Here is a 26,381-nt window from a genome sequence, read left to right as displayed (position 1 = left end):
CACCCCTCTGGCCCAGCCCTGAGCTTCATGCCCTGCCAGGGCTTAAAAATAGAAGAATCCTATCTGGTAGGAGAGAGCAGGCAGGAAACAGAAAACAACGCCCACACAAGGTCCCTGGCGTGGTCTCCACAGTTCCTTCCCAATTTGGGGGTGTCCGTTCCTCTCCTGACCCTGGGCCCCCCCGCCCCAGTTCCAGGCCTGTCTTTTGCCAGCTCCCCGTCTCTCCTCCACAGGTGTAACAACCGCACCCAGTGCGTGGTGGTCGCTGGCTCCGACGCCTTTCCCGACCCCTGTCCCGGGACCTACAAGTACCTGGAGGTGCAGTACGACTGTGTCCCCTACAGTGAGTCATCTTGTTCCTCATGCGGACACGGGCCCTTCCCCCTTCCAGAAGCGAGTGAGGAGGAGACACCTTGAACACACACAGACACACGCGCGCACACACACACACACACACACACACACACACAGGGCCAAGTCGGGGCCAGGCACGCGGGGGACAGCTGGGCCTGCCCCCTCCCTCACACATTCTCTTCACCCAGACACCCTTGTCCACACTGGTGTCTGCCCCACCCACACCCCCACCCTCACAGACTCTGTCCCCATCCACTGGGCACCTTCTCCAACTCTTGTTACCCTGGCCTGCTCACCCTGCTTCTCCGCATGCCCTTGGCTTATTTATACACTCCAAGGCCACACTCACGTACTCCACTTGGCACACATATCTCTCCTCTCCCCTCCCTGGACCTTGACCTCGCTGCCCTCTAATTCCTCTGCCTCCCTCCTCTTCTCTCATCCCTTCCCTTCGTGACCCCCTCTTACACACCTTCTCTTCCCTCTCACTCACCCCCCTTTCTCTTGAGTTCCCTTTCCTTTCTCTTGTCCCGCTCACCCCTCACATGCCCCCAGTCCTGCCCCTTCCCAGTCCTGGAAGCTGGACTCTGTACTCATACAGAGGCAGACCACCCTCTGAGGCCTGGTGGCAGATCAGGTGTGAAGGGCTAGGGGCATCTTCCACAGATTCCTAACTCTTGGTTTGTTTGCCTGTTACCACAATAGTACTTCCTGTCTGCAAAGGATGTGCCACCATGTTGGACTGAGGGTGGCACCAGGAAGCCTGAGAAAGGTGATCTGGGGAGCCAGGGGCCTGCCATTCTTGCACCTGGCCAAGGGGAGCAAACAATGACAGGGTCTCTCCTCCTCAGCACCCCACCCTTAACGTGGCCCTTCTTTCCAGCCCTTACTCTTCCCTCCCTTTCCCCCATCATCCATCCCCTCCCCTCCACCCCCAGCTTCATGTAGGCAACCTGGAGGTAGGGCCTCCGGGCAAAGCGGGGAGGAGGCAGGGCCACCAGGGTGTCTGAGTGTGGGGGTAGGGGTGGGGGAGCAGGAGGCCCTGTGACTCTCCCTCCTCTCCCCTCCCACCCCAGCCTTCCCCCCCGCCCAACCTTTGATTTCTCCTCGCAGGTGACTGCAGACGTGCTAGGGGTGACGAGACAGCTTATGTGCTTCCATAACCTTCTTCTTTTACTCCTCACCCTTTCCTTTCAGCGACCAAGGCCTCCAGCCGCTGCCTGAGAGGGACGCCCTTCTGATCCTTGAAGCCTCCCCACAGCACTGGGGACACCTCCCACCCCCATGGCTGGGGCAGCAGGGAAAGGGGGCAGGAGTTGGGGAGCTTAGCACAGTGGGGAAATCAGGCTGGGTTCGAGGCTCGGCCCTGGCCCTTGGGTTTTCTGGCTCTGAAACTTGAGCAAATGACTTAATTTCTCTGGGCCGCTGCAGAAGGAGGCGAAAGTCCGGGAGATCATGTGTGCAAAGCTCCTAACCCAGGGCTGGCCACAGGCTGCTCCTGGTGACAGAGTGCTGGATGTAAACTCCTCCAGGGTAGAGGCCTCATCTTCACCCCCCAGCGCCCAGACCCAAGCCTGGTTCAGGATGTGCTCAGTAATGGTTTGGGTGACCTTTCGATCCAACTGAACCTATATCTTCCTCTTTAATGGTGGGAGGGGAATCAAACACCTTCCCTGAGGTGTTGCCCGGAGTACAGAGAGAATGTGGGTAAAAGCTCCTTGTGCACCCTCAGCCACAGGTGTGAAGGAAACGGTGCCTGCTTTTGATAGCCATGTGGCCTCAGCCGTGTTGCTTCACTTCACTGATCCTCTTTCCCCCTCTATAGACAGGGTTCTCGAAAGGCTGCCCGAGAGGTGCTTAGCACGGTTCCTGGCACATAGTAAGCGCTGGGCACTTGGTAGTTGTTGCTTTTCTTGTGACTCCTCGTCATGATTTTTACCAATTATTATAATTGCTATTGGTAATCAAAAATAAAACTAACAACAGATGACAAACCCAATTTCTCCTGAGGCAGGTAAGATAAAGGGCAGGGGAAAAAAAAAAAAAAAATCCCCTGATCCAAGTGGCATCCAAAGCAAGTGGACACCATGCAGGTAAAGGAGCAGGAAAAAAGTTAGAGGGCGTGGGGAGGAGAGGGGCTTAGAGACCTCCTGGAGCCAAACCTCCAAGTGTGGGTGAGAGGGCATGACCCTCAGAGATCAGGAGGGCTCAGGGGATGGGCAGCCCCCAGTCTGATGGGAGAGAGCTAGCCTGAGCCCCGGGAGAGGCAGGGGCACACACACATACACGCACTCATAGTCACAGACATGAAGGATGTGTCTTGGGGGGCTGAGCTAACTCCCGGTCCCAGAAGAAGGGGGCTGGTGTTACAAGGGTGATGGAAGCCACGCCGCAGAACAGGGAAGCCGGGCACTCACTTATCCCCCAAAGTTTCTCTGAGCACCTCCTGAGTACCAGGCCCTGGACGAGGCGCTGGGAAGGGAGCCAAACGCTGCTCCTCCAGAGAGGTGGCAGGAGAGCGAGGCCCTGGTCAGAGGTTCCTAAGGGGTCAGGTACACAGAGCCTGGAGGGGGAGCGGCCTGGGCAGCCATCTTGCCCTGGGCTTCAGAGGCTGGGGTGACCCCAGTGCTGGTCAGGGGTGGGTGCAGGGGCTACCGTGGGAAGGGAGCAGTGGGTGTGCGGGGCTCCCTGCCACACACACATGCCGGACAGGCCCGACTAACACTGGATTTGCCTTGCAGCTGAGCACAGTCTAACCATGGCCCCTTCCTCCCCCAGGTGCCGCCCGCCCATCCCAACAGCGGGCTGGGGAGCTCCCGGCTCCTGGGCCCCCAGGGGGGAGCTGGGCAGAGAAACTGAGCCTCGGGCTTGCCCCGGGGGAGTGTGGGAGCGTGTCTGTGCCCCACCTGCTGTCCTGCCCCATCTGTGATGTCCCCCCACCCCAGCCTCTTCCCTCTCTGCCTCTGTCTCCCCCACTGAGCTCTTTGAGGCCCAGGGGGCTCTGCCTGTCTGCCTCTCCGTCATTCTGTGTCTGATGCTGCCACCCTCTCTCTGTGTTGGCTTGTTTGGGGAAACTCAGCTGGACTCTTGCAAGGCCAGCACAGAAGGGGAAGGAGTCCAGTGTGTTCTCTCTCGTGGGGCTACCAGGCCCCAGGAGGCACTGAACCCCCTCCCCTGGGCCCCTGGTTCTAGCAGGAGGGCAGCAGGCTGGGCTGAAGGGGATCTAAGTGGTTCCTTCACCCCCCAACACCATCCCTCCCTGGTGCCCCCCTAAGCGGAGCCGCCTCCCAGCTGGGGCTCCCCTCCCCAGTCCCCACTGCACTGAGGGTGCCCCTTCCCATCTGAGGGCTCTGTCCCCCTGCCTGCCTGTACACCCCCCCTCCGCCCCCACCCCTTGTCTCTCTTGGTCTCTGTCCTCCCATGTGTCTCCCCCTCCCTGTGACTGTCTCCCTGACACCCTCCCTAAAGGAAAGGACTTGGGGGCGGGGGCTGATGCTACCTTTGGGGTTGGGGAACCAGGAGTGAGGAAAGAAAGGAAAAGGGGGCGTGTTGCCAGAAAAGAAACGAAAGCAATTTAATCTTTTTTTTTTCTCTTTTTTTCTTGCACATTTTTTTTTTCAATTTGTTTTCTCTCTCTCTTCCGATGCTTAAAGTAGAAGTGGAGCAGAAAGGTAAACGCACTGTTACCAATGCTAACCCCTAACTCAGACTTTGTTTTACCTGTACCGTACTTATGTGACCCACCCTACCCTCCAGCCCCTTCTTCTCCCCCCACCCCAAACTTGGTCCAGTCGCTATTCCCCACCCCGGTGTCCCCCTGGTGGGGCAGGCCCTGGTGCAGCCGGGTGACTCCACCCTCCAGACACCTGAGGAAGCTCCTCTCTGAGCCCGGGCAGGATCTTCCGTCTCTCTCTCTGCCCCCTTCTCTCTCTCTCTCTCTCTCTCTCTCCCCCCAACCCTTCCCCCCGCCCCGGCCCACCTTCCTAGTCCCTGGCCCTTGCGGGGCCGGGGGGGACCTGGCCTTCTCTCATACTTCTTTTGCCTCCTTCAGGAGAATGTGTAAGCATCCAGGGCGGGTGGGGAGGGAGGGACCCCCTTCCCTGGCTCCCGACCAGGGGTGGAGGGCACCGGGTGAGCCGTCTCTCTCCTCTCTTCCTCCTGCCCCCGCTTTCGTAACACGTGTCGGGGTTCGGGGGAGGCAGGGTGGAGGGGACACCTTTGTTTTTCTTTTGGGGAGCAGATTCCTCCTCTCTCTCTCTCTCTCTCTCTGGCTCTCTCTCTCTCACGTGTCGGGGTTCGGGGGAGGCAGGGTGGAGGGGACACCTTTGTTTTTCTTTTGGGGAGCAGATTCCTCCTCTCTCTCTCTCTCTCTCTCTCTGGCTCTCTCTCTCTCTCTCTGCCTCCTGGCGGCTTAAGTTCCTTCTGGTTTGGCGTTTCCAAGGCCCAGAGCTGTTTTGGAGCATGGAGTACCAGTTTCCCCCAGTCCCAAGCCCTGTCCTCCACCAGCGGGGGGCCCAGCCCTGGGGAGGGGTATAAGCTGTCCCCAGCCCGGGGAGGGCAGCCTGCCAAATCGGGACGAGGGGGTGGGGGCGGGCCTCAAGGTTGGGGGAGTGAGGGGCGGGGGAGCATTTTCTCTGGTTCTGAAATACTTGCGAAGCTGCAGTCAGGGTTTCTTCTGGGCTGTTGTGGTTAGAGGACCAGGGAGAGGGGGCGGGGGAGGCATAGGCTGGGTCTGGGGACTTCCACGAGCACCATAATTTCTTGCGGGTGAAACCTTCAGCGCGGGGGGCGGGGCTAGGACTCCATGGTGGGCAGAGCTGTCCGTTAGTGGAGTCCGGCAGGGCTGCAGCTGCAGGCCTGGGCTCTTGGGGATGGTCATTCCTCCCCTGAAAGTTTTGGGAAATTTGCAGCTCTGAGGCAGGCAGCAGCGGGCACGGATGGAAGAGATGACCTTTCAGGATCACTTTTGCCTTGAAATTACGGTGGTCGGTGGAGCATCCCCTTTGAGGGAGGTGGGGCGGGGTCTCTCCGAGCTGCTCCCCTCCCCCTTGTCCCTCCCCCCATCTCACAGAGGCCTGGGCAACCAGCCCACCGCCCTGCCCCTCACGGCACCCCTCCACTCTCTCCCTCTCTTTCTCCTGGAGTCTCTCTCCCACCCAGCACCAGACACTCTTCTTGCAGGCCCGGTGGTGGTTTGGATACGGCAGCCTGGGATCTTTTCTCTTCAAAGGGCGGGCGGGAGGAGGCTGGAGGGCAGAGGAGGTATTGGGAGCTTGGTGCCGGGGAGGGGTCCTTGCTGGCAGGGGCCCCAGGCAGACCCTTCCTCATCTTCTCCCCCTTCCCCAGCCCCCCACCCCCACACACACATCTGCTCAGTCGTCACAAAGCTGGCGGGGGACCTAGCTTGGGGAGAGGGGAGACCCAGGCACAGGGGAAAAGGGCAGAGGCCAGTGTGCTGGACACTGCAGGTGTCCAGGTTGGTACAGCAGGTTGGTACAGGCCAACCCCTCAGGGCATTGGGGACAGGGAGATGGTGGAGCCCCAAGCTCCCCTCCCCCTCCTAAAACAGGGCATGCTCCTGGCTGCTTTGTGCCTGGAGACCCTCGGGTCAAAATGTCCCCCTGCTGCTGTGAAGGGAGGGCTGGATATCCGCACCCACCCACCTGAGCCTCCTGAAGAATGAGGCTGGAAGTGGGGGAATGAGAAGTGTCCAAGCCCCTCTAACCACTGGGGCCAACCCCCCCCCCCGCCCCCAAGCCGGCACCAAGTCCCAGCCCTCCCTGTCCCCTCGGGGCCAGCTGCTTTGGTGACAGACCAAGCAGGAGCAGAGAATTCACTACAAACTCTCACCCTGGCCTGTCCGTGGGTTCTGCTAGCAGGGAGGTGAGAGGGAGGCCCCCAGCCATCCTGGATGGAGGGACATCACCTCTATAGGAGGAGGAGGGGAGCCTGGCCACACTGTGAAAGTCCAGACCCCCACCGGGTCAGTAAGGGGAGGCTAGGAGTAGGCGGCGCTGGGACGTGACTGGGCAAGGGCGGGCAGGCTATTGGTGGCCAACGAGATGCAGTTGAGGTTTTCCTCCTTTTCAGGGAATGGGGGGGTGGGGCGGGGCCCCCCACCTTTCTGACATCAGCGCTGCCTTGGTCCCTCCTCCCGAGCCGGGGATGGTTGCAGGTAAATCGGGGTCAGGGCAGGGGAGGTGGCCGGGTGGGGGGGCTGCTGGGGGCGGGCTGGGTCTTTATCCTAGCACCTGGTTCCCTCCCTTGCCCCTTCTGAGCTGGACCTGGGACTGCCCCCCCAAGGGACCCTCAGTCGGGCCTGGGCCTTGGAGTGAATTCTCTGCTCACCCCCCTCTCTCCTCGCCAGCACTAACCCTTTCTTCCCAGGTGCTCTCCAGTGTGCCTCCCTTGGAGCCAGGACCTCGCCGAGCCCCCCCCACCACCACCTTGTCTCTCTTCCCTCCACACAGCTCTCCTCCCCCCCACCCAACTCTCCCGGGAGTCCTCTCCCTCCCCAAGTTCTCCCCCTCACCCCTGTGCACCAGTGTCAGTGTCTGCTGCTGAATAAACCCCATGAGAGACCCTGCCGGCTGGGGGCAGGGCTGGGCACCCTCAGGAGGGGCTGGACTTTTCCGAATACCCTTCCTCAGCTACTGATTTCATGGGTACTGGGGGTGGGGGCTGCCACAGGCTGCATCAGGAACCTCGGGTGCCTCTCCCACCCTGGAATAGAAGTGCGCTCCTGACACCCACCCACGGTGGGTATGGAAACATCACTCTACCTTGCAGTTTTTGCAGGAGGAAGAAAATGGAGTTTAAAAAAAAAAAAAAATCTGTGTCCTGGTGTGGTTGGTGAAGGATGGGACCCTTGACCCTAGCTCTTCCATAGGGGGCGCAGATGATGGCGAAGGGGCAGGGCCCTGAGTCCCTGGAACCTCAAAGCCACCAGTGGCTGCAGTGAGGAAATCTTTCCACTCCTGCTTAAGGCACACGAGATCGTCTCTGGGATGCCTCTTGCCAAACCCCTTATCCCCAGCCTGTGGGGTCTCTAGCAGCCAGGGAAAGAAAGAGGGGCACTACCTCTCACCACTAACCCTGCTCTTAATGGCCTCCAGGGTTGACATCTCCAGGGAGAGGGGCAGCTGGGCGGGGCAGGGGTCCCAGCCCGGAAACCCCCTTCCCATCACCAGCCCTACCAAGCAACCGTGACTGCAGCAGCAGGAGGGGACAGCCTGGCACCCCCCTGGCCACGTGACCAACTTGCCTCTCTCTCTCCCCCTCCCTTGCCCCTGCTCCTCTCCCCGTGTCCTCCCCGCCCACCCACCTGGCCCAGTCTTCGTGTGCCCAGGGACTCTGCAGAAGGTGCTGGACCCCACCTCGACACACGAGTCAGAGCACCAGTCTGGCGCATGGTGCAAGGACCCACTGCAGGCGGGTGACCGCATCTACGTCATGCCCTGGATCCCCTACCGCACGGACACGCTGACCGAGTACGCCTCATGGGAGGACTACGTGGCAGCGCGCCACACCACCACCTACCGCCTGCCCAACCGTGTGGATGGCACGGGCTTCGTGGTCTATGATGGCGCCGTCTTCTACAACAAGGAGCGCACGCGCAACATCGTCAAGTACGACCTGCGCACGCGCATCAAGAGCGGGGAGACGGTCATCAACACGGCCAATTACCACGATACCTCGCCCTACCGCTGGGGGGGCAAGACCGACATCGACCTGGCCGTGGACGAGAACGGGCTGTGGGTCATCTACGCCACCGAGGGCAACAACGGGCGGCTGGTGGTGAGCCAGCTCAACCCCTACACGCTGCGCTTCGAGGGCACGTGGGAGACCGGCTACGACAAGCGCTCGGCGTCCAACGCCTTCATGGTGTGCGGTGTCCTCTACGTGCTGCGTTCCGTGTACGTGGATGACGACAGCGAGGCGGCCGGCAACCGCGTGGACTACGCCTTCAACACCAACGCCAACCGCGAGGAGCCTGTCAGCCTGGCCTTCCCCAACCCCTACCAGTTCGTCTCTTCCGTTGACTATAACCCTCGTGACAACCAGCTGTATGTCTGGAACAACTATTTTGTGGTGCGCTATAGCCTGGAGTTCGGGCCACCCGACCCCAGTGCTGGTGAGGACAGCTCAAGTTCGCTCCCAAACGCCCCCTAGGTCCCAGGGCCGGGGGGTGCACTCTGTAACATCTTAGGGGACCTGGAGGTGGGTTCGGGGGAGCCCTGGAGGCAATGGCAGTGTGACATGGCAATGTGACAGAGGCTGTTCGAAGCACCCAATTAACTCCTCTGGTCCTCGCAGCCTAGGAGACAGGGCTTATTATTGCCCCGTTTTACAGATGAGGAAACCCAAGCCCTGGGTGAGTATGGGATTAGCTTGCTCATTTGAGGATTTGGACCAAGGACTCTGGGCTCCTAACCAAGCTGCACTATGTCTCCTAGAGGCCTGTGCATTTTGAGCCCTGGAACCCCTTCAACCAAAACCTTGGGTGGAAGCCCAGTATCAGTAAAACAGCAAAGCTGAGCTGCTGATGTTGGCCAGGATTGGGGGGCCCCTCCACAGTCTCATTCTGCTCCCTCAGCTGCCCTAAGCCAGCTCTGAGCAGCCCCACAGCTCCAGGGAGTCCCATCTAATCCAAAAGGAGGAGCTGAGGCCCCCAGAGGGAAGGGACGTGGTCAGGTCAGAGAGACCAGAGTAAGAGAATGAGGATGGGAGGTGGCTGTGTACAGCAGCCTCCAGACACCTCCTTCCTGGCCTGTTTTCTGTGGTTGCTCTCTCAGACTTCAAAGTACAAATGAGTGAATTTTTGCCACCTTCCAATGCTTCAGATGGTCCCAGGGGTACGAGGGACCTCTGTGGGCAAACGGGGGCCAGGGGAGGTCTCCCAGACCTAGTGGGGACCAGGATATCTTTCAATAGGCCTGAAGCGTGGGGGTAACCCCGTCTCATATCCCCTCTCCCTTCCAGGCCCAGCCACTTCGCCACCCCTCAGCACGACCACCACGGCCCGGCCCACACCCCTGACCAGCACAGCCTCGCCTGCGGCCACCACCCCACTCCGCCGGGCGCCCCTCACCACGCACCCCGTGGGTGCCATCAACCAGCTGGGACCTGACCTACCTCCAGCCACTGCCCCCGCCCCCAGCACCCGGCGGCCCCCCGCCCCCAATCTGCATGTGTCCCCGGAGCTCTTCTGTGAACCTCGAGAGGTGCGGCGGGTCCAGTGGCCGGCCACCCAGCAGGGCATGCTGGTGGAGAGGCCCTGCCCCAAGGGGACTCGAGGTGAGTGCAGAGCCAAGGTTACCTCCACTGCAGCTGGCTTGGGGAATGGCCACTGCTGGGTCTGGCCAGGGAAGGGACAGGGGACATGCCCCTAACTCAGCTCAGCACAGATGCACTTACCTGTTCATCTCCCCTGGCAGAGTGTGGGTTTCATGCAGGGGTCACGCCTGATGTCTGCAGTTGTGTCCCCAGAGCCCAGCAGAGCTCCCAGGACACAGCAGCAGCTCAGTTAGTGCCCCACGCCTCGTCCCCCGTCCCCTCCTGCAATACTAAGCACCCGCCACGTGCAAAGCGCTGGGTGGACCCTGCAGGGAGCCCATGGGAGGTAACTTGAGTCCTGGCTTCAGACTGAAATGGAACAGGCCCGGGAGCAGCTGGTGACAGGACACAGCAGCTGAAGTGCCAGAGAGGGTGGGGCCAGATCGCATGCTCTAGGGATCCCAAGGGGAGGGTCAGAAGAGGCTTCGTGGGGGGGGGGGGGCTTCCAAGACGAGCTTTGCTAGAAGGTTCCAACTGTGGTAGGCAAAGACGAAAGAGGAGCCAAGAGGGAGGGTTTAGGGGAAGGAGGAGTGGCTTATGTCACCTCAGAGTGACATCTCTCTTGACTGTCCGGCCTGCTTCATGTCTGGTCTTCCGTGTTCCCCTCACCTCTCTCCTCACCCACTCGTCCCCCTCTCTGTGTCACCTCCTTTCTCCCTGCTTTGGCCCATCCTTCTCTCCTTCCCTGTGGCTCCCTCCTCTGTTCCTGTGTGTCTGTCCCTACAGGAATTGCCTCCTTCCAGTGTCTACCAGCCCTGGGGCTCTGGAACCCCCGGGGCCCTGACCTCAGCAACTGCACCTCCCCCTGGGTCAACCAGGTGGCCCAGAAGGTACCAGCAGAAGCTGCCCCTCCCAGTCAGGCACACGTGCTCACACAGCAGGCCCTGGGTGCCCGGGCACAGGGCACAGTGGGGGCAATGGAACAACTGGGGAGACAAGCAGGGGTCCACTCCCTGGCGTGCAGAGAGCGCAGAGATAGATGGGGAGGGAGAAGGCAGACAGGGAGAAGGGGCAGCAGAGCGAGGGATGAGAGGGGCTGAGCAGGCTGGGCGCGTGAAGAGGGAAGCGAAACGGTCCCTGACAGAGCCGGGGCATCCCACTCCCGCCTCATACAGATCAAGAGCGGGGAGAACGCAGCCAACATTGCCAGTGAGCTGGCCCGCCACACCCGGGGCTCCATCTATGCGGGTGATGTGTCCTCCTCTGTGAAGCTGATGGAGCAACTGCTGGACATCCTGGATGCCCAGCTGCAGGCCCTGCGGCCCATCGAGCGCGAGTCAGCCGGCAAGAACTACAACAAGGTAGGGCCTGGCGGCAGGGCCAGCAGGGCAGGGGGCGCTGCCCTGGGAACTTAGGAGATAGCCGGCCTGTTACCGCGGAGCTGGGCTGCCACCCACGGGGACGAGAGAAGGAGGAAGGACAGACCCCAGGTCTACTGGGGCTCCCTCCTGAACTGCCCTGGACGGTCCTGGGGGTGTGGGCTCCCTTAGGAATGGCTCTTGCTCACGGCCTAGCCCCAGGTCAGTGGCAGAGGCAGAAGAGCAAGCTCCCTGGGGCCCAGACGTGAGTGTCGGGGTTAGAGGAGTGGGGCTGAGAGACCAGCCCTGAGAGCACCTCCATCTCTTTCCCCAGATGCATAAGCGAGAGAGAACCTGTAAGGACTACATCAAGGTGAGGCTCAAGGGCTCCTGCTGGCCAAGGGGGTGGGGCAGCCCTTGTCGCTCCTGGACAGGCCCCCGGTGGCGCTGGGGATGGAGTTTCGGAGAAGGGGGCGCAGAGCCCAGCCCGGGGAACTGGAGGATGTGGGGGAAATCATGGCGCTGCTCACGCACCGTTGCAGGCCGTGGTAGAGACGGTGGACAACCTGCTGCGGCCAGAGGCTCTTGAGTCCTGGAAGGACATGAATGCCACCGAGCAGGTGCACACGGCCACCATGCTCCTGGACGTCCTAGAGGAGGGCGCCTTCCTGCTGGCCGACAATGTCAGGGAGCCTGCCCGCTTCCTGGCCGCCAAGCAGAATGTGGGTGAGTGCTACAATCGTGCTAGGGCAAGTTTGGGTGCAAATCTTGAACAGTGGGGCCCACTCGGCCTGGAGACCGTGGGGGATACCCTGGCCCTCGACCTTGGGCCTCTTGCCACAGCCCGGGCCTCTGGACTGTGGACAGACCCCCAACCTTGTGTGCCCTGCCGTCCCCTGTCCCCACAGTCCTCGAGGTCACAGTCCTGAACACAGAGGGTCAAGTGCAAGAGCTGGTGTTCCCCCAGGAGTACCCGAGCGAGAACTCGATCCAGCTGTCCGCCAACACCATCAAGCAGAACAGCCGCAACGGTCAGTGCCCAAGCCCCGTGCTGGCACCCCTGCTCCTCTCACGGAGGACGGCAGTTCTTAACTTTTATCGGATTGAAGAATCTGAAAGGAGGTTGGGACCCGTGGCAACACACAGAGATGTCCTTCATTCAAGCTAGTGTTAACATTTCAGGGGATTCATGGAGACCGCCCCCTCAGAGCCCCACAGAACCTAGGACATTTCGCAGTTCGTAGGGCTCACTCCTGTGCAGTAGCAGTTGATCCTCACAGTTCAGGGAGGATTGTGCCATTTGAGATTAAGGTCCAGAGAGCTTAGGGATTTGCTCAAGGTTCCACAGTAAGTGAGAGGTGGGCCAGGGACCCAGCCTGTGTATCCTGGCCCACTGCCCTGCCGTTGGAAACTGCCTGTAACTGAGCAGCGGTCCCATAGAAGGGCTCCCAGAGCCCCACTTGCCTGGGCTGCAGCCTGCCTGGCTTCAGAGGTCCTGGCGGCCAGCGTGGTGGAGCTGCACACCAGCCAGGGGCTGACAACACTCCCTGCTGTGCCTGTTCTCCCCAGGAGTGGTCAAAGTTGTCTTCATCCTCTACAACAACCTGGGCCTCTTCCTGTCCACCGAGAATGCCACGGTGAAGCTGGCAGGTGAAGCGGGCGCGGGGAGCCTGGGGGGCGCCTCCCTGGTGGTGAACTCCCAGGTCATCGCAGCGTCCATCAACAAGGAGTCCAGCCGAGTTTTCCTCATGGACCCTGTCATCTTCACTGTGGCCCACCTGGAGGTGAGCTGAGGTGCCCCCTCCCTCCGTGAGGGTCCCAGCATCCTCCATTGTCCCTGGCTGTGTATCCCCCACCCCACTACTGTGTGTGTTCACCCACCCCAAGAGCAAGTTACAACCCCTCCCTGGGGCACCAGCCCCCACCTCAGCAGCTTGGGCCCTTTTGTCCCCAGAGGTCTCAGACTGTCACCTGGAGCCCAAAGCTCCAGGCACGTGTCTCCTGCTTGTCACTATCCCCATAGCTGGGTGCGCGGGCTGGAGTGGGACTCCCCGGATCTGACCCCCCGGTCACCACCACACAACAGGCCAAGAACCACTTCAATGCTAACTGCTCCTTCTGGAACTACTCGGAGCGTTCCATGCTGGGCTACTGGTCAACCCAGGGCTGCCGCCTGGTGGAGTCCAACAAGACCCACACCACGTGTGCCTGCAGCCACCTCACCAACTTTGCCGTGCTCATGGCTCACCGCGAGATCGTAAGCTGGCCAGCGCTCCGCTCCTCCGGGCGGGCCCACTTTCTGGCCCGGCTTTGCATGGCATCATAGAAAGTGCTGCATGGGCGGTGCCAGGGAAGGCCAGCTTCGTGGGCATGGGGGGCCTGAGTCTTGCCCGGGGCATGAGGCCATACGTCTGGTTGTCTTTGGTCACGGTCCCACCTTCTCCCAAGGCACTCTGGAGAAGCAAGTTGGTGTCACCTTTGTCATCTCTCCACGAGCCTTCCAGAGCACGAGGAAGTGAGCGTGCCGCCTGCAGAGGGGTGGGGGCCGGCAAGTTGGCCAGGGGGGCAGAAGGCCGGGTGGGCTGCACCAGTGGTGCTCACGGCCCACGGCCTTGTCCGTAGCTGGCACCTAAGCTGAGCCCTGGCCACGTGCAAGGCCAGAGGCGCTAAGTACACCCCCTGCTCCTTCCCCCAGTACCAGGGCCGCATCAACGAGCTACTGCTGTCAGTCATCACCTGGGTGGGCATCGTCATCTCCCTGGTCTGCCTGGCAATCTGTATCTCCACTTTCTGCTTCCTACGGGGACTGCAGACTGACCGAAACACCATCCACAAGAACCTGTGCATCAACCTCTTCCTGGCTGAGCTGCTCTTCCTGGTTGGGATAGACAAGACTCAGTATGAGGTGAGCAGGGCTCCAGGGCAGGAGAGGATGGGGGGAGAGATGACACAGGCTGGCCAGGGCGGCCCCTCACCTGGGCTGCTCCCCACTCTCTAGATTGCCTGCCCCATCTTCGCTGGCTTGCTGCACTACTTCTTCCTGGCTGCCTTCTCCTGGCTGTGCCTGGAGGGCGTGCACCTCTACCTGCTTCTGGTGGAGGTGTTTGAGAGCGAGTACTCCCGCACCAAATACTACTACCTGGGCGGGTACTGCTTCCCAGCCCTGGTGGTGGGCATCGCAGCCGCCATCGACTACCGCAGCTACGGCACCGAGAAGGCGTGAGTGCCCCCTTCGCCCCCCGAGTCTCTCCTCCTTGCTGGCTCCCTGCTCAGCAGCATCCCCTTGGGCCAGGACCCTCAGGGCACTGGCCTCCCTCCTCCTGAGTCCCGAGGCCGCAGCCAGCAGAGTCCCTGGGCTCCTGGAGTCAGAGGGAGGGAAGAGCCTGCCCCCCTCACCTCTCAATACCCCACCCTGCTTCCTTCACAGCTGCTGGCTCCGAGTGGACAACTATTTCATTTGGAGCTTCATTGGGCCCGTCTCCTTTGTTATCGTGGTAAGTTGGAAGGCAGTACCCCCACTACTGAGTCTCTGTCCTTCATCCAGCCTAGCTCTGACCCCTAGGCCCCCATTCTCCCCAAGCCCTTGAAAAGCATCAGAACTGAGCAGCCAACTAAAAAAACAAGAGCAGAGTGGGTCTGTAGAGCTCCAGCACTGAGGTCCATCCTTCCAGGAGCTGTGATTTGAGCCCCTGCTCTGTGTCAGGCCATGGGCCCTGCCCCCCGGCCCCAGGAGCCACATTAACAGTTACACCAGTAGGCAGGCACCTGGGGGCAGGTACACCGGCAGAGGGGACCCTGAAGAAGGGGGGTCGTGGCTGAGACTTGGCCAGGAGCTGACGCTAGGAGGCAGAGGGACCCTGGCCCAGCCCCTCCCCTTGTCCCGCCCCCAGGTGAACCTGGTGTTCCTCATGGTGACTCTGCACAAGATGATCCGGAGCTCATCCGTGCTCAAGCCCGATTCCAGTCGCCTCGACAACATTAAGTGAGCACCCCCTCGCCCCACCCATGCCCTGGGACTTTCCGGGCCTCTCCCAGCGTTTCCTAAAAGGTGGTGTTCTCACCTCTGGTTGTCACATACTGTGATTTTAAGGACAAAGATGGTGTTTTACTGTGTTCGTTATGTATCTGTTTAACGAGTATTAGAAAACATGGTATTAGCACATCCAGCTGTGGTTTTAGGCACGTAATTGCTAAGGGTGAGACTGAGTTCGAAAAGCGAGTCCAGGGAATTCCCTGGCGGTCCAGTGGTTAGGACTCCGCACTTTCATTGCCAAGGGCACAGGGTTCAGTCCCTGGTCGGGGAACTAAAGACCCCACCAGCCGTGTGACTCGGCAAAAAAAAAAAAAAAAAAAGAGTCCATTTCAGGGCAACTTAAAGACAGGCAGCAAAAGATAGTTTAAAGGTCTGGAAATATGGCCAAAAGGATGAAGGATGCAGGAGAATGACTGGCCATTCACAGAACCCTGACCCCTGACCTCTGCCTGCCCCTCAGGCTCAGCTTGGGTGAAAGCGTCACTGGGCAGGCCTGCTCATCCCAGGGCAGCGTCCAGGCCCGCTCAAAGAGGGACACGCAGCAGGGCTCTGGGGGAAGCGTCTCTGCTGGCGGGGACTTTGATGTCCCTGTTCCCTCTCCACCTCTCCCCAGATCCTGGGCCCTGGGGGCCATTGCGCTGCTCTTCCTGCTGGGCCTCACCTGGGCTTTTGGCCTCCTCTTCATCAATAAGGAGTCGGTGGTCATGGCCTATCTCTTCACCACCTTCAACGCCTTCCAGGGGGTCTTCATCTTCGTCTTTCACTGCGCCTTACAGAAGAAGGTGAGGTCCAGGGAAGGGACCAGGTGCCTGCCTTCTGTAGTGGGACCTGTGTCTGCCTGGAGGGAAGCACAGGCTCACAGGGAGGATTTAGGCAGGGGTGAAGAGGGTTCTGGAAAAGAGCAAGATACAGGGGCCTAGAGGAACGAGAAAGCAAGACAGATTTGGGGGGTTGGGAGAGCACAGGGCAGGGACATGGTTGATGGACCCTCGCCAGGGTGTAGGGCACAAGTCAAGCATGTGGAGGGAGGTGACTCTGGGTGCCACCCAGACAGAACATTTCCAACTTTAATAGTTGTGGGATAAACTCTGAATTTTGTGGTGATAGGAAGTTTCTTTTTAAAATAAAATGTGTTAAAGTCTGAATCTTATAAATAAATTAAGGAGGTAACAGAAGCTGAAGAATGTGGAGACAGGTGTACGGGCAGTGGACTCAAGACTAAAGCCAGGGAAACTGAGCCAAGGCGTTTGTAGATTCATCCTGAAGGCAGTGGGGAGGCCCGGTCAGACTGTTGTTGGTCTTAGGGGACAGTGAGGTGGGTAAGGCTAAGGAGGGGATGAAGGAGGCAGTGATCACAAGTCTTGGATGCAAGGTTGACTGTTCTGCTCAAAACTGTCCCGTGGTCCTCATCGGACACACAGGGACGTCCTTACAGAGGCCCCCAGGCCCATACAGTCCAACCTGGGCTTCCCCTTCTCTTCCCTTCCCTCCAGCCATGCTCTGTCTTCTGCTCCCTCAGACACCTAGACATGGACCCTCCCCAGGGCTTGTCCCCTGCCCCTCCCCAGATATCCACAGGGCCCGCTGCCTTATTTCTTTCAGGTCTTTGCCGAAATGTCTCCTTAGTGAGGCCTCCCCTGATCTTTTTGAAATCGTGCCCCTGACCCCCAACGACAGCACTGCCTAACTCCCGGCCATAGCTCTCGGCAGCACCTCACACCGTCAGACACCCTACATGACGTACTGATGTTCCACCCGTGTTCAATCTCTGTCTGCTAGAAAATACCAGCTCTGAGAAGTAGGGCTTTGGGTCTCATTTGTGTCTGTCCTCGGGGCCTAAACCACGCCTGGCATATAGAGGATGCTCATTAAAGATCTGTTGAGTGAATGAATGGATGAGAAATTATTGGTGGAGGTGGAGAAAGGAGGATGGGCCTGAGTGAGAAGAGAGCCTTCCTGGCTGGCTGTTGGGAGACAGGAGACAGTGGGGCTTCTGATGCCCACCAGGAGCTTGGTCGCTGGACCCCCAAGGCGGGGGCACCTACTGCCTGTCCTCCTCGTCCCCCCAGGTGCATAAGGAGTACAGCAAGTGCCTGCGTCACTCCTACTGCTGCATTCGCTCCCCGCCCGGGGGCGCTCACGGCTCGCTCAAGACCTCAGCTATGCGGAGCAACACCCGCTACTACACGGGGACCCAGGTATCCGGGCCAGGGGCTGGGGCGCCAGGCAGGGCTCCCTGGGGCTGAGTGTTGGAACCGAGAGCCCAAGAGGCAGGGCAGTTCTCTGCCCAGGTCCCTGGTGGTGCTCATCAGGCAAGTGGTCTCAGAAAGATCGTGGAGGGTGGGCGGCCCAAGGGCCCCCTCACGTCTGAGCTGTGTCCCCAGAGCCGTATCCGGAGGATGTGGAACGACACCGTGAGGAAACAGACGGAATCCTCTTTCATGGCGGGCGACATCAACAGCACACCCACCCTGAACCGAGGTGAGACTGGATCCCTCACCCCCGGCTTCAGTCCCTCAAGATTCCCAAGCCCGGGTCTCCTGGCTGCCTTGTGACCTCTGACCTCCTGGGCAGGTACCATGGGGAACCATCTGCTGACCAACCCTGTGCTGCAGCCCCGTGGGGGCACCAGCCCCTACAACACTCTCATTGCCGAGTCAGTGGGCTTCAATCCTTCCTCACCCGCCGTCTTCAACTCCCCAGGTGAGAGCACTCTGGTGCCAGGAGAGGGTGACAGCCCAGGTCAGGTGGCGGGGGGTCTCCGCTTGGGGCCTCCTCGTGCCTCCTGAACTGGAGCCGAGACTTGGCATCCTGAGCCCGCTCTCTCCTTCTCTCTTTTCCCTCCTGGCCGGCGCCTGCAGGGAGCTACCGGGAACCCAGTAAGTGTGACTGTTTCCTGGTAACATTTCCAAGGCTGGGAGGGGAACGTGACAGTGGTCTCCTCAAATGTCGTAACTTAGAAGAACTCGAGTGCCCCCCCCCGCCCCCCCCACACACACAGACAGTCTCTGGCTTGGCAGCTGGCTGGAGGATGTTGCGTTAGGTGGGGAATGAAGGTGATGGGGGGGGTCAGAGTGTTGGAAAGGGACCTGGTCACCCAGATCTCCTCATACTGCTGACTCTAAGCCCCCAGCTGGGAGGGGACCCTGGGGGAATTGGTCCCCACACGTACCTCCACTAGTCGTCTGCTGAGCTGGTGTCCCCACTGCCAGTGAGGAAGAGAGGGAATACAAGACCCCAGTCCCCAGGGGGAGGGGTGAACCCCGGGAAAGCCAGGTGAAAGCAGGCACCCCCCCTCCACATGGCCTGCGCCCCTCTCACTGCCCCCGGCTCTCCTTCTGAGCAGCTCCCTTCTGCCTGCAGAGCACCCCTTGGGAGGCCGAGAAGCCTGCGGCATGGACACGCTGCCCCTCAACGGCAACTTCAACAACAGTTACTCCTTGCGAAGCGGGGACTTCCCTCCAGGGGATGGGGCCCCCGAGCCACCTCGAGGCCGGAACCTGGCCGACGCTGCCGCCTTCGAGAAGATGATCATCTCGGAGCTGGTGCACAACAACCTTCGGGGTGGCAGCAGCGGAGCCAGGGGCCCTCCACCGCCCGAGCCCCCCGTGCCGCCAGTGCCAGGGGGCAGCGGCGAGGAAGAGGCAGGCGGGCCCGGGGGTGCTGACCGGGCAGAGATCGAACTTCTCTACAAGGCCCTGGAGGAGCCACTGCTTCTGCCCCGGGCCCAGTCGGTGCTGTACCAGAGCGATCTGGACGAGTCGGAGAGCTGCACAGCGGAGGACGGGGCCACCAGCCGGCCCCTCTCCTCCCCTCCGGGCCGGGACTCCCTCTACGCCAGCGGGGCCAACCTGCGGGACTCGCCCTCCTACCCGGACAGCAGCCCCGAGGGGCCCAGTGAGGCCCTGCCCCCACCCCCACCCGCACCCCCTGGCCCCCCCGAAATCTACTACACCTCGCGCCCACCGGCCCTGGTGGCCCGGAACCCCCTGCAGGGCTACTACCAGGTGCGGCGGCCCAGCCACGAGGGCTACCTGGCGGCCCCAGGCCTCGAGGGGCCAGGGCCCGATGGGGATGGGCAGATGCAACTGGTTACCAGTCTCTGAGGGACCTCACGGACCAGGGGCTGGTGTCCCAGGCCGGGGATTGAACCCTGGGTAGGGCTCTGGTGGGAGAGGGAGGCTGATGGAGACTGGCTGCTGGGCCACTCTCTCCAGGTGCCCCTTGGCCATGGGCCCTCCAGGCCCCTCGGGAGCTCTGCTCTGGGGGCCCGAGGTGCAGGGTTCACAGACAGGGTTTCCCACCAGCCGTGTGCACCAGCTCAGTCTGGGGCAAGTGCAGTGAGGAACCAGGAGGTCCCCAGGGGAGTGAGGAAGGAGAAATTGGAAGGGTGCAGCCCACTCTTGACTTCCCCCTCCCACCCCCTACTCTTCCTACTCCCTGGAGGGAAGTGAGGGCTCTGGTTTCCCTGAGTCAAAGGCCCTGCTGGATGGAACCCGTCAGCTGCTCCTCTCTTTGCAGCCAGAGTGCTGCCAGTTGCACCGGGATGGAGCAGTGGGGACAGGACAGATGGACAGGTTCCTCTGCACTACAGTTCCCTGCTCCACGGAGACTGGGGCCTCTGGCCGGGGAGAGAGCCCTAGCGGGGGAAAAAGCCCCAGGGCAAGAGCAATGGGCGGTTGTGGCTGGTGGTTTAAAGGTGGAACTTTCTCCGAAGCTCCTTCTCTCTGCTCTTCGTCCCAGCCTTCCCAGCAAGCCTGCCCCCTCAGCCCTCCTTGAGTGCACCCAATGACCCCCTCCCTTGGGGTGACTCCTGATGAAGCACAACTCCCCGCAGGGCCCCCAGCCCACAGGGGTGGCCATATTTGAGCAGTTCCCAGTCCTGTGGGCTTGGCTATTTGGGGAGCAGATTTTGGGTCTGGATCTCCCTGGGGAGTGGGTCCTGGGCTTGGATCTTTCCCTAGGGGGCCCTCTTACCCCTTCCCTCTCTCCTCTTCCTCCATCCCCATTGCTGTAAATATTTCAATGAAATGGAAAAGGAAAGAAAAAAAAAAAAAAAAAGACAAAGAAAGGAAGAAAATCTCATCACTTGAAGCCACCAGGAGCCTGCGGCCCGGCCAGCCCGGGATTTCTCCGGAGCAGAGCTGCGCCGCTGGGCCCTGGCAGCCAGGACTTCTCTGTGTACGTGTGCATCCCCAGCCGGGTGGGCGGGCCGCCAGAGCAGCTTTTTACAATCCAGAGACAGAAAACAAAATCTAGAAGCAACATCAAAACAAAGAACCCGTTTCCTTTCCGGCACCCGGCACCCGTTTCTGTCGCCTCCTTCCCTGATCTGCCTCTCCCTGGCATCAGTCAGCCCTCCTGGGGCGTGTACCTCACTGCCTGCCCCAGGACTTGGGGCCTGTCTCCCCGTCCCCTCCCCACTGGCCCAGGGGAGGCACCCTCACGCCCAAAGATGCTTTTGCCAAGGTGGCTGCGCTGTCCCTTGGAGTTCCTGCTTCTTGTACATTGCTTCTGGGACTCGGCCTGGGAGGAAGGGGCTGATTTCCCGCCTGCAGAGGTTGAGAGGGGAAGGAAAATGAGGGCAGCAGGGTTTGACAGATGACTGAGGAGGGAGGGCTGGGAACGGTGAGGCAGTTCTCCTTCACGGGATGGGGAGGCCAGAGGTGAGAGATTGCCTTCCCTACCCCACACACCCCCGCAGGGGAGGCAAAGCCAGGTACCAGGGCCTGGCTGGGGTCAGGACACCCATGTTCAGAGGGCTCAACCCCAAACCTGCAGATGCTGGAAGCTCCAGGCTTGGGATGTCTCCTGAGTACCTCTCCCAGTCCCCTCTCCAGTCTGTCACCCTGGCCTTCCCAGCAACTCCCCCCGCCCCAACTCTTTGGGGGTAGCATAGCCCCACTGCCATACTAGCCCAGCCCTGTCATTTGCCATTTCCCCAGGGGTGGCCCTCCACCTCTGCTCTGACCCCTCATCTCTTTTGTCCCTCCCTCTTTTCTCACAAGTGCCATGAGTTTTCAAACATCTTCGGGTCTCAGCCTGCTGCTGCCATGAACTTTGGGTTAAGGGGGAGGAACTCCAGGGAGGAACTGGGGGAAAGGGACAGATAGGTGGCTGGAGGGACCCTTTTTGCTGCTAGAAAGCCCCTCCCTTCTCCTGAGGAGCTAGGGCTGGCTTGTCCCCATCAGTTAGGGGAGAAGGGGCCAGACCCAAAGATGGTGATTTGTCCCACATGGGGGGACAGGTGTGGGGAGAAGGTAAAGGTGGGTTCCATCTGTTTTCTGGTAGGGAGTTTTAACCCGTTTCACCAGACCATGGGTGAGTCTGGACGGGCAGGTGAAGTAAGGATAGGAACGGTCTTGCGCGGATGGCTCTGTGAGGAGGGCAGGAGACAGCTCCGTGGCTTTCCGTGGCTTCACTAGGCCAGTAACTCCTCTTTGGGGAGGGGTGGCTAGAGACCTGTGAAGAGATGGTGGGAGACAAGGGTAGATGGAAGAGTGGGCCCGGCCCAGGCATCAGCCCAGCTAGAGTCAGAGAATGCCTCTGACCAGCAAAGAGGTCTGGAAGAGAGGGTGGGATGGGAGAGTTCCCAGGGGCCCTGACTGGGGGGCAAGCAAGGAGTCCTGCGTCCTCTCCCCTGCCCAGTCCTCCTTTCATCTCTCCAGACTCTGACAGTCAAGGGGAGAGAGAGGGTACAGCGGGTCCTTTGGTTCCCATTCCAGCCAGAATCACCAAGGTGGGTTCCCAGGCCTCAGAGTTGTGTGGCAGGGCCCCCTGGTAGGGCTGGAAACCACTGCAGTCCAGCACAAAGCTACCCCGAGAGCCCAGGTGTCCCCCCACCCCAACCAGACCTGGTGCCTTGATGCCCCCACCCCAGCTGGGACGGTATAAAGAAGGAAGGGTCTTGGTTTCCTCTCCTACTCCCTTTCTTGGGCTCCCGAATTCATTTGCTTTCAAATCTTGTTAGTTATTTTTCTCTGGGTTTGGTGGGGGTTTTTTGGCTTTGGTTTTGGTTTTCCTTGCCTTTTTCTCTGCGTCTCCACCTCTTTCCCTGTGTCTTTCTCACTGTCTCTGTGTTCCCCTTTTCTTACCCTCAATTTCTCTCTGTCCATTTGGGCCTCCTCCCTCTTCTCCCATGCCCCCAGTCCCTCCTTGGTCTCCTTTTCGATATGCCAAACCAATTTTGGGTCGAGTGCATTTAACGAGAACAAAACAAAAGGCTCATAACAAGAACGTTTCAGAAAAAAAAAAGTTTAAAAAAATTGTTGAGTCAAAAAAAAAATCAAACAATAAAGAAATTAAGATTTCTTGGAATGACAAGAGTGGCGTGACTCATTTGCGGGGGGAGGCAAGAAACAGGTGAGTGAATCTGCACGGAGCATCCCCGTGAGGCTGTGACCGAGTGAGGAACCTGCACTGCCGCATTTAGAACCCACGGCAGAGGACTGGTGAGTCACAGAATCATTAATGTTTATAGAATTTGGTAGGTTCAAGGGCCTGCTAGGCAATGCAGGTGCAGTTTCTCTGAATCCTCATAAATGCTCTGGGCGAAGGTTATTCGAGCTGCATCTTACAGATGGGGAAACTGAGGCTTACAGCACCTGGATGCACATCCAAGTCTCTGCGGGCCAGGCCACTGTGCTATGTTGCGCCTCAAGCCCTTCTCAGCCTGGACTTCGGTCCACAGGCTATATTAGAGCATAGCATAGGAACTGTATGCTGTGCCTGTCTGATTCCAGCTGCTATTCCTAGACTCCCACACGTTACTGGAATGGTGCGTTTTTGATCATGACAGCACAGTGGAATTGCATCATGTGTATTTCATTTTCTCACAGTGCTCAGAGAGAGAGGAATGACCAATCAGTGCAAGCACCTCTCTCCATGCCCCTCTGCCCTCAACACTGGCATCCAGGATGCCGCACTCAGCCATTCCTCCTCCCCACTCCCCAGCTACCCCTTCCCAGTCTCCACACTGGTTCCTTCTCATCTCCTGACCTCTTAATGTTGGCGAGCCCAAGGGCTCAGCCTTGGACCTCTACCTACACTCACTCCCTGGGAGATCTCATCCCATTAAATGGTTTTTAAATACAGTTGACCCTTGAGCAACACAGGTTTGAACCACACAGGTCCACTTAGATGAGGATTTTTTTCAATAAGTATATTGGAAAAATTATTGGAGATTTGCGACAATTGGAAAAAACTCGCAAATGAACCATGTACCCTAGAAATACCAAAAAAATTAAGAGGCATGTCATGAATGCACAGAATATATGTAGATACTAGTCTATTTTATCATTTACTACCATAAAATACACACATAACTATTATAAAAAGTTGAAATTTATCAAAACTTATGCACACACTGACAAACCGTACACAGCCCCATCGACTGCACTAGGCTACCATAAAGCAATCATATCGCTGCTTCTTCATTATCAGTGCATGAATCATTATACCTGTAAATAAAAATGAATTTCTTTTTCGTTTTTGATGTCTAGTGTTAGTAATATGTGTAATATCTACAGTGTTTTTTATAAGACAATATTGATGTAGCTGACAGACGATTCATCTTGTAAATAGATGATGTACGCTTTTGGTATTGATAAATACAGTACAGTATTATAAAAGTATTTTCTCTTCCTTACGATTTTCTTAATAACAGTTTCTTTTCTATTGCTTACTTTCATGTAAGAAGACAGCATATAATACATATACGAAATATGTGTTTACTGACTGTTTATGTTATGGTTAAGGCTTCCAGTCAACAGTAGGCTATTAGTAGTTAAGTTCTGGGGGAGTCAAAAGTTATACATGGGGCTTCCCTGGTGGAGCAGTGGTTAAGTATCCGCCTGCCAATGCAGGGAACACGGGTTCAAGCCCTGGTCCGGGAAGATCCCACATGCAGTGGAGCAACTAAGTCTGTGCGCCACAACTACTGAGCCTGCACTCTAGAGCCTGTGTGCCACAACTACTAAAGCCTGTGTGCCTAGAGCCCATGCTCCGCAACAAGAGAAGCACCGCAACGAGAAGCCTGCGCACTGCATCTAAGAGTAGCCCCCACTCATCGCAACTAGAGAAATCCGCGTGCAGCAGCGAAGACCCAACACAGCCAAAAATATAAATAAATAAATAAATTTATTTATTTATTAAAAAAAAAAAGTTATACATGGAGGGACTTCGCTGGTGGTCCAAGTGGTTAAGAATCCATGCTTTCACTGCAGGGGGCACAGGGTCGGTGAACTAAGATCCCCGCATGCCACAGTGTAGCCAAAAAAAAAAAGTTATACATAGATTTTTGATTGCACAGGGGTCAGCACCCCTAACCCCTGCATTTTTCAAGTGTCAGCTGTACTATCTATTATGCTGATGACTTCCAAATGTAGAGCTCCAGCCTGAACTTCCATCTTGTGATCCAGATTCATTTACATTCAACTACCCACTCCACATCTCCCCCTGGGTGTCGGGAGGACCTCAAACTTAAACCCAGTTCCACGCACATGTATACACACACCACTGTTCCAGTTCCTCCCACAGGCTTCCCCACCTTGATTAATGGCAAGTCCATCCTGAGACTCAAGATAAGACCCTTGGAGCCTCCCTTGAGCTCACTCATTGTTTCACACCCCATATCTAATCTGACAGTGGATGCATTAGTGCCTCTAACTTTGAAATATCCAGAATTAACTAGTTCTCACTACTTTGGTTCAAGGCACCACTGTCTCTCACCAGGACCACTGTAACAGTCCCCTAACTAGCTCCCTTGTCCCTCTTCAGGCTTTTCTCAACACACAAAACAGAGTGATCTCAGTAAGCATATTTTTGTCCCTCCTCTGCTCAAAACTCTCCAGAGGCCTCCTCTCTCACCCAGACGAAACGCTAAGGTCAGCACAATGGCCCACAAGGCCCTACAGCATCAGATCTCACCCCTATGGCTCTCCTCCTTCCCTCCACTTCAGCCACACTGGGGTGCTCACTGTCAGGGCCTTTACACTGGCTGTTCCTAGGGTTCACCTATTCTCCCTGCAGGGCTTATGAAAATAAGAGCTTCCCAGAAGGCCTTCCCAGGCTACTCCATTTAAATTGCAATTGGCCACTCCAGAACTTCCTAACCCGTCTTGCTTTGTCTCCCATAGTGCTCGCATCTCACAAACTGTCTTTTTTGCTTGTTTATTGTCTGCCTCCCCCACCAGAAAATAATGTACAATGGTCTGTTTTTTCACTGCTGTTCCCTACTGTTTAACACAGTGTCTGGCACACACTAGGTGCTCAATAAATATTTGTTAAAGGACACGAAGCTGAATGGAGCATAGGACCCAGAGCAGGCCTGAGATGAGAGTTAAGACCACTCCCTCAGCTGCTCTCAGTTCCCATGCACCTCTCACTGTGTGATGCTGTTGTTAATTCAGCACAGCCCTGAAATCTAAGTTCAGCAATTTAGCTGGTGCCCAACCCTATCCTATGCTGAAGAGGAACTGGTTCTACTGGACTTACTGAGAGATGCTCTGTGAGCAAATTCAGGAGCTTTAAGCATAAACTTAATTATTTATGATTTTGACCTCATGCTCTGACTTTGAAATTTAATCCTAGCATAAGATGAGATTCTACAACACAGCCAGTTCTTCCACCTTTTTGTCCTTTACTTTCCCAGCACTGTACACATGCGACTCCTCTACACACACAGTGAAACCTGCTGTGCCTGACAACCTGTGACCCTCAGTGGTTGTTAGTGGCGCCTGTACACACGTGGGGCAAAACCATTAGCATGTGCCCAGGAACAATAACATTTATGTTGACATTCATTTCAAAGCTCTTTCCTACATTTCATCTTATTATCACAAGATATATATTATTATCCCCATATATCAGATGAGGAAACTGAAGTTAGGGTGATTAAATGACTTACTCAAAAAAAAAGATTACTATGCAGTTCAAAGTGCCCACACCCTGTAGATGCTTTACATATGCTGTCCAATTTAATCCTTTCAACCACCCAGTGAGGCAGGTTTTAGTTAGCTCCAATATACAACTGCAGAAGCTGAAGCCCAGAAAGGTTCAAGAACATACCCGTGTCCACTCAGCTAGTAAGACAAAGATGGACCAGGCCTCCATCTTGGTCTTCCTATCCCAGGGGCTGCATTGAGGGCTGTCTGCACCCAGCTGCAGTTGCCCAGGCCCCATCGCTGCCCACCAACCCCACTCGGCATTCACTAAGGGAAGCTGACTATCTGGCTCCCCACCTCGGAGTGCCCACTAATCATGCCACACCCTGATGGTCCCCCTATGTAGCGAGTATGTTAGGACTGTCCAGAGTGGACTCACGTGAGTTAAGCTAGAGGGAAGGTCTTAATGCAGAGCAA

The 26,381-nt window shown here is 57.9% G+C and overlaps 1 protein-coding gene, 1 long non-coding RNA gene and 1 pseudogene across 2 annotated transcripts in view; 2 read left to right on the top strand and 1 right to left on the bottom strand.

Moving 5' to 3' along the window:
- Positions 1–20,690, top strand: part of ADGRL1 (adhesion G protein-coupled receptor L1) — a 28,474-nt gene extending 7,784 nt beyond the window's left edge. Inside the window, exons 3-23 of the mRNA XM_055080799.1 lie at positions 234–343; positions 4,011–4,025; positions 7,688–8,488; positions 9,337–9,651; positions 10,417–10,520; positions 10,806–10,991; positions 11,323–11,361; positions 11,531–11,714; positions 11,897–12,019; positions 12,558–12,772; positions 13,075–13,245; positions 13,684–13,893; positions 13,987–14,207; positions 14,416–14,482; positions 14,879–14,970; positions 15,635–15,803; positions 17,091–17,219; positions 17,406–17,502; positions 17,596–17,724; positions 17,883–17,900; positions 18,385–20,690. Coding sequence (XP_054936774.1) covers positions 234–343; positions 4,011–4,025; positions 7,688–8,488; positions 9,337–9,651; positions 10,417–10,520; positions 10,806–10,991; positions 11,323–11,361; positions 11,531–11,714; positions 11,897–12,019; positions 12,558–12,772; positions 13,075–13,245; positions 13,684–13,893; positions 13,987–14,207; positions 14,416–14,482; positions 14,879–14,970; positions 15,635–15,803; positions 17,091–17,219; positions 17,406–17,502; positions 17,596–17,724; positions 17,883–17,900; positions 18,385–19,127 — 4,138 coding nt within the window. The 3' untranslated portion in view covers positions 19,128–20,690. The remainder of the gene's footprint in view (positions 1–233; positions 344–4,010; positions 4,026–7,687; positions 8,489–9,336; positions 9,652–10,416; positions 10,521–10,805; positions 10,992–11,322; positions 11,362–11,530; positions 11,715–11,896; positions 12,020–12,557; positions 12,773–13,074; positions 13,246–13,683; positions 13,894–13,986; positions 14,208–14,415; positions 14,483–14,878; positions 14,971–15,634; positions 15,804–17,090; positions 17,220–17,405; positions 17,503–17,595; positions 17,725–17,882; positions 17,901–18,384) is intronic.
- Positions 13,352–15,771, bottom strand: LOC114487727 (uncharacterized). The gene is made up of 3 exons (XR_003683058.2): positions 15,683–15,771; positions 13,725–13,863; positions 13,352–13,516 (listed from the first exon to the last, which is right to left on the bottom strand). It is a non-coding gene; the product is annotated as an uncharacterized lncRNA (long non-coding RNA).
- On the top strand, positions 19,838–21,163 carry LOC102980476 (arginine-glutamic acid dipeptide repeats protein-like; annotated as a pseudogene).
- The last annotated feature ends 5,218 nt before the right edge of the window (positions 21,164–26,381 follow it).

This window comes from Physeter macrocephalus, chromosome 2, assembly GCF_002837175.3.
Source record: "Physeter macrocephalus isolate SW-GA chromosome 2, ASM283717v5, whole genome shotgun sequence".
In the NCBI taxonomy this organism is placed as follows: Eukaryota; Metazoa; Chordata; class Mammalia; order Artiodactyla; family Physeteridae; genus Physeter; species Physeter macrocephalus.
Note: the sequence above shows the minus strand (reverse complement) of the source record. Positions and strands in the feature narration are given on the sequence as shown.